At 56.2% G+C, this 13,849-nt stretch overlaps 1 protein-coding gene across 3 annotated transcripts in view; it reads left to right on the top strand.

Moving 5' to 3' along the window:
• The window catches only part of RGS9 (regulator of G protein signaling 9), a 90,352-nt gene that overhangs the window by 50,285 nt on the left and 26,218 nt on the right, over positions 1 to 13,849 (top strand). For all 3 annotated transcript variants that reach the window (XM_060290381.1, XM_060290382.1, XM_060290383.1), the window contains one exon: positions 5,484 to 5,546. In XM_060290381.1, the coding sequence (XP_060146364.1) occupies positions 5,484 to 5,546 (63 nt within the window). The remainder of the gene's footprint in view (positions 1 to 5,483; positions 5,547 to 13,849) is intronic.

Below are 13,849 nucleotides of genomic sequence, written 5' to 3'. Positions count from 1 at the left end.
GGCGCTGGTGCCCCGTGGCACCCGTGACCGAGGCGGTCCTGCTCCTTGTAGGGTGGAAAACGGCCTCTGTATCACGTGTGGAGACTCCGTGCTGTGGGACGCCCGTGTGCCTGCATCCCTTGCCAGGCGACAGAGTCTGTGCACGCGAGCTGCCCTGGGACCCTCTCCTCCCCTCTGTCCCTGCAGCCAGGAGGTCTACAGGGACACGACGAGAAGCAGATTATCCGCGTTGTTCCCAGGCCTCCCGGGGCAGCTCTCGGCCCCGACACCGGGCAGGTGGCCGAGTGGCTCTTCCCTGTGTGATACAGAAGCACAGACGTTCAACAGTGTGTCCCTGACAGTGGCTTCTACCACCACCTCCCGCACGGTCCCCACTTCCTCCACCTCCATCACCTGCGTTGTCACGGTCACCGTCACCGCAGACCTGAGTGGAGAACTTGCGGTGCCCCGGGCTGTGCGCCAAGCATCGTTCTGCACGCGCTTTCTCGTTCCATCTCTGCGGCCCTACCTGAGACGCTACGTAATTAGTCCCGTTTTGCTGATGAGGAAGCAGAGGCCCAGGGCTGCTGCTGACTTGCCAGTGACGGCCAGTGAGCGAGCACCGGGCCGCCTGGACCCACAGACTGCAGAGCCTTCCCTCCTGGTCTCCATGCTCCTTTGCCTCCGGTGACAATGTCACGTGATGTTGTGCATTTAAGGCCTTTTGTCACCTCCTTGGTCACTAGAGCATCACGTGGTTGCTGCCACTCTCACGCACATGGTGCCGGGTTCAGAGGTGCCTGTCCCTCACTGGCGGCACCGGGGGGGCCACGTGCAGAAGGAAGCCTGCTGTGCTTGGAGCAGACATGAAGCTCCCCGGACACAAAACCTCTCTCCCCGCCCCGGCCCCCTCACTGCCGATCCCCTCGCCCAAAACCGGACCAGGAGTGGGGGCCGGGCCGGGTGGCCCTCGCTCCTTCTCTCCCTGACTTTCTAAAGCCTTCAGCCTCTCGGTGGCCCAAGGGCGTCAGGATGACGGATGCGTCCCGTTTGAAGAGCATCCGGTTTGAAGTCTGTCTCAGCTGGAAACTGAGCAATCTGACTGACAACGCAGCAGCCCAGGCGCTTGGGGGCCGTCAGACCGTCTCCAGGGGCCCCAGACACACTGTCAGCTGGGTGGGAAGGAGCCAGCCGGGCAGACAAAGCATTTGGCTGGGTGGGGTGACTGTAGCCAGCTGCCGTACTTACCGAGCACATTCATCCCCTGTTCATTTGTCTGGCCCTGGATCCGCGAAACCTTCCCGGGGCCCTGAGTCTGCACCAGCCGGGGAGCCGGGCACCGGGCGTGATGTAACAGCCGAAGGCCGCTGAGCACCTGCCACGCGCCTGGGTTAAGCCCTGAGCCTGGCTGATCCCAGGGACCTGACGGAAATGCTGTGACATAGGGGTGTCATTGCCCCGTCGTTCAGGTGGGGACATCGAGGCTCAGGAAGCCGCAGCGGCCTGGGCAGCGCTGGGACATGAACACACCTCTGTCTGACATGCTGCTGCCACGGAAGGTGCGCCCACGGATGGGCCCCTCTCTCAGCTCAGGCAGCTCCAAGTGCAAACTGCTGACACTGGAGAGCCATGTTCCTCTCACACTTTTCCCCAGCGGAACAGGGTGCAGATCTGGGCACGAAGCAAACGAAGGTTCATTGTGTAAACGGACAGAAGGAGAAACGGTTCCTTTAGAAAAGTCATCTCGGGGCCCCCCGTGCATTGTTGCTGTGCCATCTGTGGCATCCGTGTCTCCCCAGGATACAGGCCGCTGACACGTGGACCATGGGTACAAGGAGGATGTGGTCCGGGGACAGAGGCGGCCTGTGGCACGTGCGCTCTAAGTCAGGCGGTTGCTGGTCTGAGCGTTGAGCTAAACGGCCTTTGTTTCAACCACAAGTGCAGACACTCACCCGAGAGGATGTCTGTCCTCCACTTCCTGCTGAGGGTGGACTGAATGTCCAGAGAGGGGCAAAGTAAATTAAGTTACAGCTCCGTGACTGAACACTGTGACACTGTGAAAATAATATTTTCAAAGGCCATTTATGAACCTAGGAAAGGGGTCTGACATACAACGTTTTACCATTAAAACAGGATGGGAGAGTCCATCGACTCTGATCCAGATTAAGAAAAGAAGCCCCAAACATCTGTTTTGTGAATTTCCACCCTGTGCCAGGGGCCTAGGAGGCAATGGGGGTCTTTCCACTGGGAGCCGAGACAGACGTGGCCCTCAGGGAGCTCACAGTCTGGTGGAGGGGCTGAGACTGGAACACACAGGTGAATGTACCCTGCACGGGTGCGGGGACAGCTGTGAGGGCCGGGGTCCTGCTTCAGACCAGGGGTCTGGGGCCAGCTGTCCGCGGAAGTAACGTTCACGCCAAGATCAGGCTCCTCCAACCCTTCCCTCGAATTCTGTGTCTCCCTGTATCAACCTCATCTCTCTCTCTGTCCCCTGTTTTGTTTTGTTTTTAAAACTATCTGGTGTTTTATTCATTCTTTGTTTTCTGTGCCGTGCACCAAAAAGGTCCAAACTGTACGTCAGGGGAGAGAGTAATGGTGAGAAGAGGAGAGAACAAGACAAGGGACGGGAGGGATGCGGTGCAGCCACGTGTCACCGGGACGTGGCACCAGCGCCCACCCCGGCCCTCTCCGGATGCCGGCTCTGGGACTGTCCCCTCCTCGTGGGCAGCCCTTGGGGGTACGAGGGTCCTTTCCTAACCTGAGTTAAGGAGCCGTTAGCAGATTGTCTCTTCGGCTTTTGCGTCGGGGATGTTCTCGGGCACCACGCCTTGGCGTTCACACTTCCTCCAGCTGGAGGGGGTGGTGGTGGGCTTGTCGTCTCTGGGCAGGCGGGGCTTCCTGCACTTGGCCCGGGCTGCACGCGGCTGCGCGGCTCCCTGTCTGCTGACAGCCCACCGCCAGGCCACCGTGGCCCTTGTGTCCTGTGCGCCAACGGTCAGCTCTGCGGTATCTGCGTTCCAGCTGCCTCTTGCATCCCAGAAACTGTGTCAGTGGTGGCTCTGGTGACTGTTGTGGAAAACAGAGACCCCCATGCTACCTGGTGAATGAGTGGATGAATGAATGAGTGCGTGAGTGAATGAGTGAGTGAGTGGGTGAATGAATGCATGCATGAATGAATGAGTGAATGATGAATGAGTGAGTACATGAGTGAATGAATGAGTGGATAAGGGAATGAGTGAATGAATGAATGAGTGCGTGAGTGAATGAATGAGTGTATAAGGGAAGGAGTGAATGAATGAATGAGTGCGTGAGCAAATGCAGCCTGGGAGTCTCCCCAAACAGCAGCAGGAGAAAGGCAGCCCTGTGGAGAGTTCTGAAGGCAGGGCCCCGGGGTGGGACCGCAGCTCGATGGGAGCAGCTGAGGGGTGGGGAGGGCCGGCGGGGACCGGCCGCAGGACAAGGCCCGCGGGCGGCTCCAGCTCAGGGTCCTGCGCCGGTTACACAGGTGCACCGTGGAGCAGCTGAATTCACATCAGAGTGTGGATCAAGTTCAGAGCCAAGAGTTGGAGAAGGGGTCCAAGACACGAGCAGACGACTGCACGGAAGCCCCTGAGGCTGGAGGGCCTGCTGGGGGGCAGGGGCCCCAAGGGGGGCAGCGTGTGTGTGTGCGTGTGTGTGTGTGCGTGTGGCTGTGCCGGTACATATGTGTGTGAGCTGCAGATGTGAGCACATGTGGCTGCGTTCGGGTGTGAGTGCATACCTGTGAGAGTGCGAAAGAGTGATGATGTGAGCTGTGAGTGGGAGGGGGTGTGTGCACGTGAGCGAGTCCTTGAGTGTGAGAGTGAGTGTGTACATGTGAGGAGTGTGGGAGTATGTGAGTGTGTGTGTGTGATGTCTGTCTTCCGTCACCCTGGGGGGATTTCTTTGTACCAGACGGGTGTCCGCACCAAACAGAGGAGGTGGAAGACCCGAATCGCTGGCCTCGAGAGGCTGAGAGACCGAGCGGGGCTGGCTGGGGAGGCCGGATGGAGACAGGCACACTGAGGCCAGCTTTGGGCCAGGTGTTCACACACGCGCCCTTACGATGCACACAGCCGTTGCTTGGTAACGGTGACGCCCTGCTGACAGCTTCGTACTCCAGGCAGGAGGGACCCGACAGGCAGGAGGGATCGTCTGCAGTTCCCAGGGTGGGAAGGGCAGAGAGGAGAATAGTTTCCAAGATCTTCCTCACAGCTGGGAAGTGGCAGAACCGGGATTGGAACCTCTGGGTGCCTGACGGAAGCCTAGACTCTCCAACACAATGAACTGTAGAGCGAGAAGGGAGTCGGGAGTCCCACGTGCCAATCCCAGTGAACTCTGATTGAGTTTGCAGGTTGTTTATCCATCTGTGCACCCACCCTCCATCCATCCATCCACCTACCCACCCCTCATCCACCCATCTATCCATCCATCACTTATCCATCCATCCATCCATCCATCCATCCACCTACCCACCCTCCCTCCCTCCATCCATCCATCCATCCATCCATCACCTACCCACTCTCCATCCATCCATCCATCCATCACTTATCCATCCATCCATCCGTCCACCTACCCACCCTCCATCCATCCATCCATCCACCCATCCATCCATCCATCCATCCATCACTTATCCGTCCATCCATCCGTCCACCTACCCACTCTTCCTCCCTCCCTCCCTCCATCCATCCATCCATCACCTACCCACCCCTCATCCACCCATCCATCCATCCATCCATCCATCCATCCATCACTTATCCATCCATCCATCCGTCCACCTACCCACCCTCCCTCCCTCCCTCCCTCCATCCATCCATCCGTCCACCTACCCACCCTCCATCCATCCATCACTTATCCATCTATCCATCCGTCCACCTACCCACCCTCCATCCATCCATCCATCACTTACCCATCTATCCATCCGTCCACCTACCCACCCTTCCTCCCTCCATCCATCCATCCATCCATCACTTATCCATCTATCCATCCGTCCACCTACCCACCCTCCCTCCCTCCCTCCATCCATCCATCCATCCATCACTTATCCATCCATCCATCCGTCCACCTACCCACCCTCCCTCCATCCATCCATCACTTATCCATCCATCCATCCGTCCACCTACCCACCCATCCATCCCTCCATCCATCCATCCACCTACCCACCCTCCCTCCCTCCCTCCCTCCATCCATCCATCCATCCATCACCTACCCACCCTCCCTCCATCCATCCATCCTCCCTCCCTCCATCCCTCTCTCCATCCCTCTGTTTTAGGTTCTGGGGATGCTGTGGTGGTGGAACAGCCCCATGAAACTCACCAGCTCACCTGGAGAATCGTGCACACCCCTGTAGCTCCCCACAGGCTGGGCCACGCCCCTCAGCTTGGCCTCACGATCGGCGGCTTGACCAAGGTCCAGAGTTAATCAGAAACCGGAGACTCTCCCAGCAGCGGTTCTTATGTCGTTTTTCTTTTTGTTTCCCCACTCAGCCGGGAATGAACGACGTGCTGGACTATGGCCTGGACCGAGTGACCGATCCAAGTGAAGTTCAGGTAAAACAGGTAGGTCTCTGCTGCGTACGCTGGGCGGGGCCTAGGTCAGGGTCTCAGGCTGGGAGGGTGTCCACATGTCTGTTGTCTGTTTGTGTCTGTGGGGCACTGGTACCTCCCCTTTGAGACTGCCAGAGAGGGGAGGCCTATGGGCTGTGTGGTGTCAGAGCAGGGAGGCCATGGCAGGGGTTCTGGTCAAGAGAGACTGGAGTCGGCAGTGTGCAGGTCAGAGCCAATGGGATCTAGATGGCTGGCTTTCAGACTTTTCTGAGTCACTTCCCCCTTTGAAAACCCGATGAAAGTTATGAACCCATTTCACCCAGGGTTGTGCAGACAGGCATTTCAAACACAATTTCTGCCAGTCCCCCCTCCCCCGCCCCGAAGTCTATAGGCCCCAGGCTCACAACCCTTGAATCAACTTTGGGTTTAAACCTTAATCCGCGTGACAGGACCTGGACTGTCCCACTTCCTTTTGCATCTCATTGGGTGGGATCTTTGCAAAGATTCTCCTGTGCTTTTTATTTTGAAAGGACCCTTTCCCCCCAGTAGGCCACCATTGATGATGGATGGCAGATTTCCTAAGATGGGTTTTTATTTAAAGAAAGCTGGTGCAGAAGCTGCTGAAAGAGTGGGCATCCCGGTTAGGGTTTCCCGACCATAGCACTGTTACTCGGGGCCAGACCGTGCTCTGGGGGCTGTCCTGTGCATTGTGGAGTGTTCAGCAGCATCTCTGGCCTGAACCCCCTGGAAGCCAGTAGCTCCGAGCCTTTCCCTGCCTGCCCCTCAGTCCCAACTATCAAAACTGTCTCCAGACTTTGTCCGGTGCCCCCCGGCGGGGCTGAGAACCACAGATGCCAGTAAACTAGCCTAAGCCCACGTAAACTGGCGGTAGGTGGTTTCCTTGCTTTCTGTCTACCGTTGTCTTTGGGCAGCAAGGGGTCAGGGGCCTTGTTAGCCTAGTGTGTCATCCGTGAGCCAGTGCCTGAAGCCCTGGGCGGGAGCCGGGGGGGTGAGCCCGGAAAGGAGGAGGAAGGACGTCGAGGGGCAAGAGGAGGGCGCAGGCCAAAGCTGGCCCGGAGGCTCTGACTCGTGTGTGCTGCCCACCGGGACCTGGAACTCAGGATGGCTTTGGGGACCCCCCCCAGTGTGTGGGCTGGAGGCTTCGGCTGGAGTCCCCCTGGAGGGGACGTCGCGTCCCCAGAGGGCATCCCCCGGGGCCGTTGCTGGGACCCTCATCCGTAATTCAGAGTCACCCTTCCTTTGATGCACGCTTGGCACTGTCAGCCTTCAGCGGCCTTTCCTACGTTCCTCTCGTCAGATAACAGATCATTGCCAGGGCCTTGTCAGGCTCGGTTACCAAGGAAACAGAGTCATCAAGGAAAATACTGAACCCGGCTGGGAGATTTGCAGTTATTAGGAATCAGGCAGCTGTGGAAACCTCTGTGGTGTGGCGGGGGGGAGGGGGGAGGGGGAAGGCCCATCGCTCGCTCGGACCAGGCGCTGCTGTGTGTGTGTGTGTGTGTGTGTCTGTGTGTGTATGTGTATCTGTGTGTATATGTGTGTGTCTGTGTCTCTGTATGTGTCTGTGTGTCTGCGTGCGTATGTGTGTATATGTATGTGTCTGTGTACGTATTTGTATGTGTGTGTGTGTGTGTGTGTGTGTATGTATGTGTCTGTGTGTGTCTGTGTGTGTGTGTCTGTGTGTATTTATGTGTCTGTGTACGTGTGTGTATGTGTGTATGTGTCTGTGCGCGTCTGTGTGTGTATGTCTGTGTGTCTCTGTGTATGTGTGTCTGTGTGTGCACGTCTGTGTGTGTATGTATGTATGTGTATGCGTCTGTGTACGTGTGTGCATGTGTCGTGTGCGCGTCTGTGTGTGTCTGTGCGTTGTATGCATGTGTCTGTGTGTGCGCCTGTGCACGTGTGTGCGCGCATGTGTGCATGGGGCGGGATCTCTAGCTTCAGCCCTGGCAGGACAGCGCAGATGCTGAGTGAGCTGCTTCCTCTCGGGCACTATCTGGGGTGCCTTCGCAGGAGGGCGCCAGGCCCCGCCGCTGAGGAAGTGTATCCAGGCTCCCTGGCGGGCAGGCTCGGGGCCGAGATGCTCTCAGCCCGGAGTCTGCGCAGGGGCGGGGGGTGAGGCTGCGGCCGCGGCACTGTGTGTCCGGGGCGCTGTCACTGCTGTTTACTCTCTGCCTTCTGTGTCTCTCTCCCACCAGCTCTCTCTCTCCTGTCTGCACTCTGGCTGCCCTGGTGCATTAAGAAGAACAAAGAACCGTAATCCTCGTGCGCACGGGGCCCCTCCGTCCTCCCCTCGGCCAGCGCGGGTCACAGCCAGCTGTTAGGGGCTGGGCTTTACCTGTGTGACCCTCCCCACAGTGGGACCCAGTGTCCCCTGTTTATCTGGCCTGAGAGGAGAGGGTCCAGAGGACGGGGCTTGTGTCCAGGAGGCCTTGGGGGTGCAGAGGCGTCGGATGCTGCCTCGTTCAGAGAAGATCTCGGTGCCGCTTTGAAGAGATGACCCATTTCCGAGAATTCGTAAATTCGTGAAAAGATCTCTTTTTCCTTAAACAGGGGAAAATGATCCAAGAGCCACAAACACCATCGAGCACAGGAAGGAGGCTGTGGGGTTGGCAGGTGTCCACGACCCTGGGTGACCCACTTCCTCAAGCTGATGGCCACTGGCCACTGGGGCACCCAGCCCTGGGAGGAGCCAGCCAGAGTCAGGGTGACACACAGGGAGCGTGTCCTCTCTCAGTCCTGATGCCTGGAGGTGGGGGGCCACCTTCCCGTTATCAGAGGATTTGGCCCTGCAGGGAGGGGCTGAGTGGTGGCCGGGCCCCAGCCTGCTGTGGGCAGCAGTGCCCGGGGCCGGCCCTCCCTCCCCGACCCCGACAGGGTCACCAGGGTCGTTTTGTGACGAGGGCCAGTGCCGTGTGCTCGAGGGAGCTCTGACACCAGAGTGACTACAGCTCCGCCACCCCCTGGAGCTGTGACCTTGGACAAGCTCTTGAGCTCAAGGTCTCAGTTTCCTCATCTATAAAATGGGAATAAGAGTAGTTCCTTCCTCAGGGGCCTCAGCGAGGTCATTTATGTGAAGTGTCTAGAACGGGATCCGACGTGTACACTGCAGCTTTCACTGTCATTACAACTGTCTCCCTGCTGCCAGAGAGCGTTTATGGGGTCTGGAGGCCCTCGACCCTGCTTGGGGGACTGTCCCTCGCCAGTTTCCTTCTTGTCCTTGTCTCTTCTCATCCTGCTGCCCTGGCTGGGGGTGGGGGGAGGCAGGCACACACCAGTGTCCACACCCCTGCCTGGTGCGTCCAGTATTAAGTACTGTGCTCTGCAGAGCCCCCGCCTGGAGCCCTCCGTGAGCAATAACCCCTCCCGCCATGTATTCCCCCAGCTGGGGACACACGGCTGTCTTCCTGGGGCTCCTGCGTGACCGGTGGTGGCAGGGGCAGGGCTGAGGCTTGCCCACAGCTCCCTGTGTGCCGGCCACGGGGCCGGCCGCTTCACCCCTGGTCGGGGCTCTGTGCAGGTTCGGCAGCTCACGAGGTAGAAGCTTTAGCATCTCTGCTCCACAGTTGAGACAGGCCGAGGGACCAGGCAACGTACCCGAGTCACACGTCTCGGAGACGGTGAGGCTGGGGTTTGCGCCCCAGCGGACGGGCCCCTGAGCCCACTCCGTGTCCTGCTGACGGGCCCTGATGTCCGTCACGCAGCTTCTAGAAGCTTTGCTGGATTTTATTACCTTCTTCCAGCAGCTTGGGAAGTGAGGCTTATATAAGTTCCCTTTTTCAGAGGACAAAACGGAAACAGACAGATTGAGCCGTTTGCCCAGGCTGGGCCAGCCCCGGGGACATTTAGGTCCTCCGGGTACCACCTCTGCTCCCCGACCACACCCTTCGGTCCTGCACCCAGGGCCCCTTTCAGGAGCAGACGGCCTGTGCTCAGGCCCCCAGCTCCACGCTCAGCAGCCCCGCACCTGCCTTGATGTTCTGCTGTCTTAGAATTCTTACTACTTTTTCGGACCGGGGCCGGGCGCTTTCATCTTGCCTTGGGCCCTGGAAGCTGTGTGGTCACCCCCCCGCCCCAGCCTGACCGGGAAGGACATGGCAGGACAGACCTCGTTCGGAGGCTCACAGCCTTGGATTCTCGGCTCCTTGGCCAGCCGGCTGCCCCCATCTCTTTCCTGTGTCTGCTTTGCGTTAACGGCCTCCGTTCCCGGATTTCCTGGTTTCTGGCCTTTGACCCATTCTCTGCTCTCCAGGCCTGTGTTCCCCGGTTCCCTGTGGTTCTCCCCGCCTTGGGTTTCACTCCATGGCTTGCTGGGCTCTCAGCCCTGTTTGCACAGATTCCCGCCTGGCTGCCTGACCCCAGGGTCCCTGCCCAGCCCTGTCTGGGGCTCCCGCGCCACTGTCCACTGTCACCCCAGGGTCTTCCAGGGCACGGCCTTGAGCCCTCCTGCCCTGTGACAGTCGTCTGCAGGCTGCATCTGGGTTTCAGGGCCGGCAAGCTGGCTGCAGAGCTGTGTAAACAAGATCTGGATGCGTCCCTATGTGGGCAGCTCTGCGAGTGAAAAGTCCGAAGTCAGCACCCCAAGACTGCGGAGTATTGGACAGTCCCTTAGGCGAGTGTTCCTGCTGTAGCGACACCTGTCACTGGGATGAAGGATAAAGAAGTGAGTTCATCCCAGGTGGACCAGCTGCCGAGAAAGCCAGGGTTGTGCGTCCTTCCACGGCGCGACCAATGTGTGTGTGTGTGTGTGTATTTTTTTTTTTTTTTTGCGGTACGTGGACCTCCCACTGCTGTGACCTCTCCCGTTGCGGAGCACAGGCTCCGGACGCGCAGGCTCAGCGGCCATGGCTCACGGGCCCAGCCCCTCCGCGGCATGTGGGATCTTCCCGAACCGGGGCACGAACCCGCGTCCCCTGCATCGGCAGGCGGACTCCCAAGCACTGCGCCACCAGGGAAGCCCGTGTATCTTTTAATAACTGCACGTTAATGTTTCTTATGGCCTTTGGCTAGGTGATAATCGTATTGAAAGTAGGTTGTGAGGTTTAGCAAGTAAGATACAGGATGCCCAGTTAAATTTAAATTTCACATAAGCAGCGAGTAACTTTTGTTGGCGTGAATATGTCCCCAGTATTGCCTGGGCATCCTGTATTTTATCTCGTAATTGGGGCTAATGCCATACCCTGAATCTTCTCAGCAGCAGTATCTGAACCCTGATCAGTAGCCAGGGTACGTTGAGTCCCCGCCTTATGCCAGTCACTTAAGGATTCTGTCATTTGATCCCCCCTTTTCTCTTCCCTTTTACGAATGAGAAAACAGAGGCTTTGAGATGCCAAATATGTCATCCAAAGTCAGGTCACCGATTAGTGACAGAACAGGGATTTTGACCTCTCTGACCCCAAAGTCGATACTCTTTCTTATAACAACTCCCACCCCATCAAATTCTCTCTCCGTCTTTCAGAAAAGTCCGGAACCCTCTCCCTCACTTCCCGGATACACGTGCACTCCTAAAAGCACAGAGATACCCTATATGTCAATCCACAGGAGGCAGATCCTATGTACAGCTTTTTTTTTTTTTTTTTAGTATTTATTTGGTTGCATTGGGTCTTTAGTTGTGGCAGGTGGGCTCCTTAGTCATGGCTCGCGGGCTCCTTAGTTGTAGCATGCGAACTCTTAGTTGAGGCATGCATGTGGGATCTAGTTCCCTGACCAGGGATCGAACCCAGGCCCCCTTCATTGGGAGTGCGGAGTCTTAACCACCGCACTACCAGGGAAGTCCCTGGATGGCTGTTTTTAGAAATGCTGAAATCCACACGGACAATCCAGGGTGGAGGTGGGCAAACTCTTAGACTCAATCAAATCCACTGCAGTCTGATTCCCAGGAGATAGCTGGTAATTTGGGGACTCAGGAAAACCCACAGCAAACCACACCTTCGACGCAGAGCCCTAAAAGGACAGCAAAGTCCAGAAGGGAATTAAAATATAAAGATTTTAAAACCCTGAAGCCTGAGATAATGACCCCAGAAATAAAGGTATTAAACCAAAGTCAGACCACACTGAGTAGACTAGAAATGGGGGTGCTGGTGACCGGTTTGCAAGGACAGCTCCCCGGGGAGCCCAGAGACCATCGGACAGGCCGAGAGTCTGCCTGTCTTGTCTGTGTTCGTCCACGCAGGGTCCCCGAGGCCAGAGGCCAGTGGCCCACAGGATGGCTCATCCTGGGGCCTGGGCGCTTCAAAGGAGGGTGTTTACGGTGGTACCTGCTTTATAGTACAGTCGCCGTCTTTATACCAGCGCTCGTGTTTCCGGACTCCAGCTTCACGGAAGTATCATTGGCACAAAACACATGTAGGTTTCAGGTGTACAGTGTGTGACTGGATGCATGTAGATATTGCAGGATGGTTACCGCCAATAAGGTGAGGTAACACCTCCACCCCCTGACGTAACTGCGATTTTTGTGGTGATAACGGTTAAGCTCTACTTTCTGACCAACTCACAAGTATCGTTAATTGTAGTCGCCGTGCTGTGCTTTAGGTCCCCAGATCTTATTTCCCTTCTAGCTGGGAGTGTGTTTTACCATCACCAGTGTTACTTACAGAGTGTCTTCTGTGTGTGTGCTTCCTCTTGTGATTGGGGCCCTGGCACTCTGTTTTGTTTTAATTTTAAACTAAATGGCCGGACAGAGAAGACATTTCCTTCGGCGGTATCCTCAGCTTCAGGGCAAGGAGGAAGGCATTGGTGAAGAGAGCAGATCATTTTCTGTCTTTCCTGGATCACTCCTTGGCTTTGCAAAGGGCAGATCTGGGTTTGAATCCTGCCTCAGCCGGTTACTGACCAGGAGATCTCAGGGCCTTGGTTTCCTCAGCTGAAAATCCGAAAAATAAAACCTTTCTCCCTCAAACTCTGTAAGGGCTCAGAGAGGTGTAAATTGCTTTGTACTATTGCTTGGTGGTTATTGTTACACAAAAGTCCAGCTCCCCTACTCTGACCCCAGGGTTCTTTTCTACCTGAAACATGTGTCTTCTAAAACAGCCCTATGTTAGGGCTGTTAGAGAATTGGAACAGATAATCAGTGTGATTGCCAAAATATTTGGGGAGGGCTCTCAATTTTTTAAGTGGAAAAATATTCTGTTAACCTTAAAATACATCTCCATTTTTCTAGGCCTCCAAGCACACTGCAGTCATCATTTGTGTGACATTTAATGAGCATCTACTCTGTGCCATACATTATGCTCAGGAGGATAAACATGGTCTTCCTGCTCTTAATGGTGCTTAATGGGTGATACATAGATTAAACAAAGAGTCACACAAACAAATATCTAATTATACTTGTGATCAGTGCTATGAAGAAGGAAGTTTGGGAAGGGGTGGCAGATTAGAGAGGCCTACCTGAGCATTACCTTTCTGAGTTAACTCTCCCTACCCCACCCAGGAAGAAGGATTTCCTGCGAAAAGCAAGCCCATAAAAACAATCTAATGATGCAAAATGAAACCCAGCGTGGATTAGAAAGGAGAGACTTGCGCATGACGTCCCAGATCAGACCTTCCTTCATTCCTCGTTAATGGGCTCCGGGCCAGTACTTACTTTACTAACTGGCTAAGGGAGATCATGTCCTCCTTGGACTTCTGACTCTATTTCAAGCACAAACCTGGCTGCACTCAGCAGCACGGGTTTTAGCAGCCAGCCATTAGATGTTCAGCTTGAAGTGTAAGAGTCAGCTCCAGGCAGCCCCTGGACCAGACCTAGGAAGACTGAATTGGCATCACCCACCGTGCCCAGCCTCCAAGATTTGCATGGGGCAGACAAGTGGTACCAGGGAAGCATGTCAGATGGTAGGAGAGTTTAGTAGGAGACGGGTCTGAATGGTTTCCAGGAGCTTCCAAGACTCTAAACATGGCGCCCCTCTTGGAGCCATCCTTCCTCGACTATGACTCGAAAAGTCCAGAGAGGGGACGCAAACTTGCTTCAGCGGCTTCAGAGAGGACAGGGCCCGGTGTGAGCTCTTCCATGTCACAGCTCAGCTCTTGGACTCAGCTTGCAGCGGAGGCTTCTCTTGAGTCTTTTAATTGTGTGCTTTGTTTTTGACAGCGTGGCTTTCCCCCCGCAACATATGGTATTGGTCAAGTCGCTAGTTTCTCCCCCCCGCCCCCCGTTCCATTTCAGACGTTCTGTAGGCGCTACGCCGGGTTGGGAGCGATCCCGAGCTCTGTCTTGAACTCATCTTGGCTTTTAGGAGAGTAGGATGAAGTTACAGTGGTAAAGCATCCCCTTCCCTCAGCACACCTCT

The sequence above is a fragment of the Globicephala melas genome, chromosome 20 (assembly GCF_963455315.2).
Source record: "Globicephala melas chromosome 20, mGloMel1.2, whole genome shotgun sequence".
Lineage (NCBI taxonomy): Eukaryota > Metazoa > Chordata > Mammalia > Artiodactyla > Delphinidae > Globicephala > Globicephala melas.
This window is presented reverse-complemented; position numbering and strand designations above follow the sequence as displayed.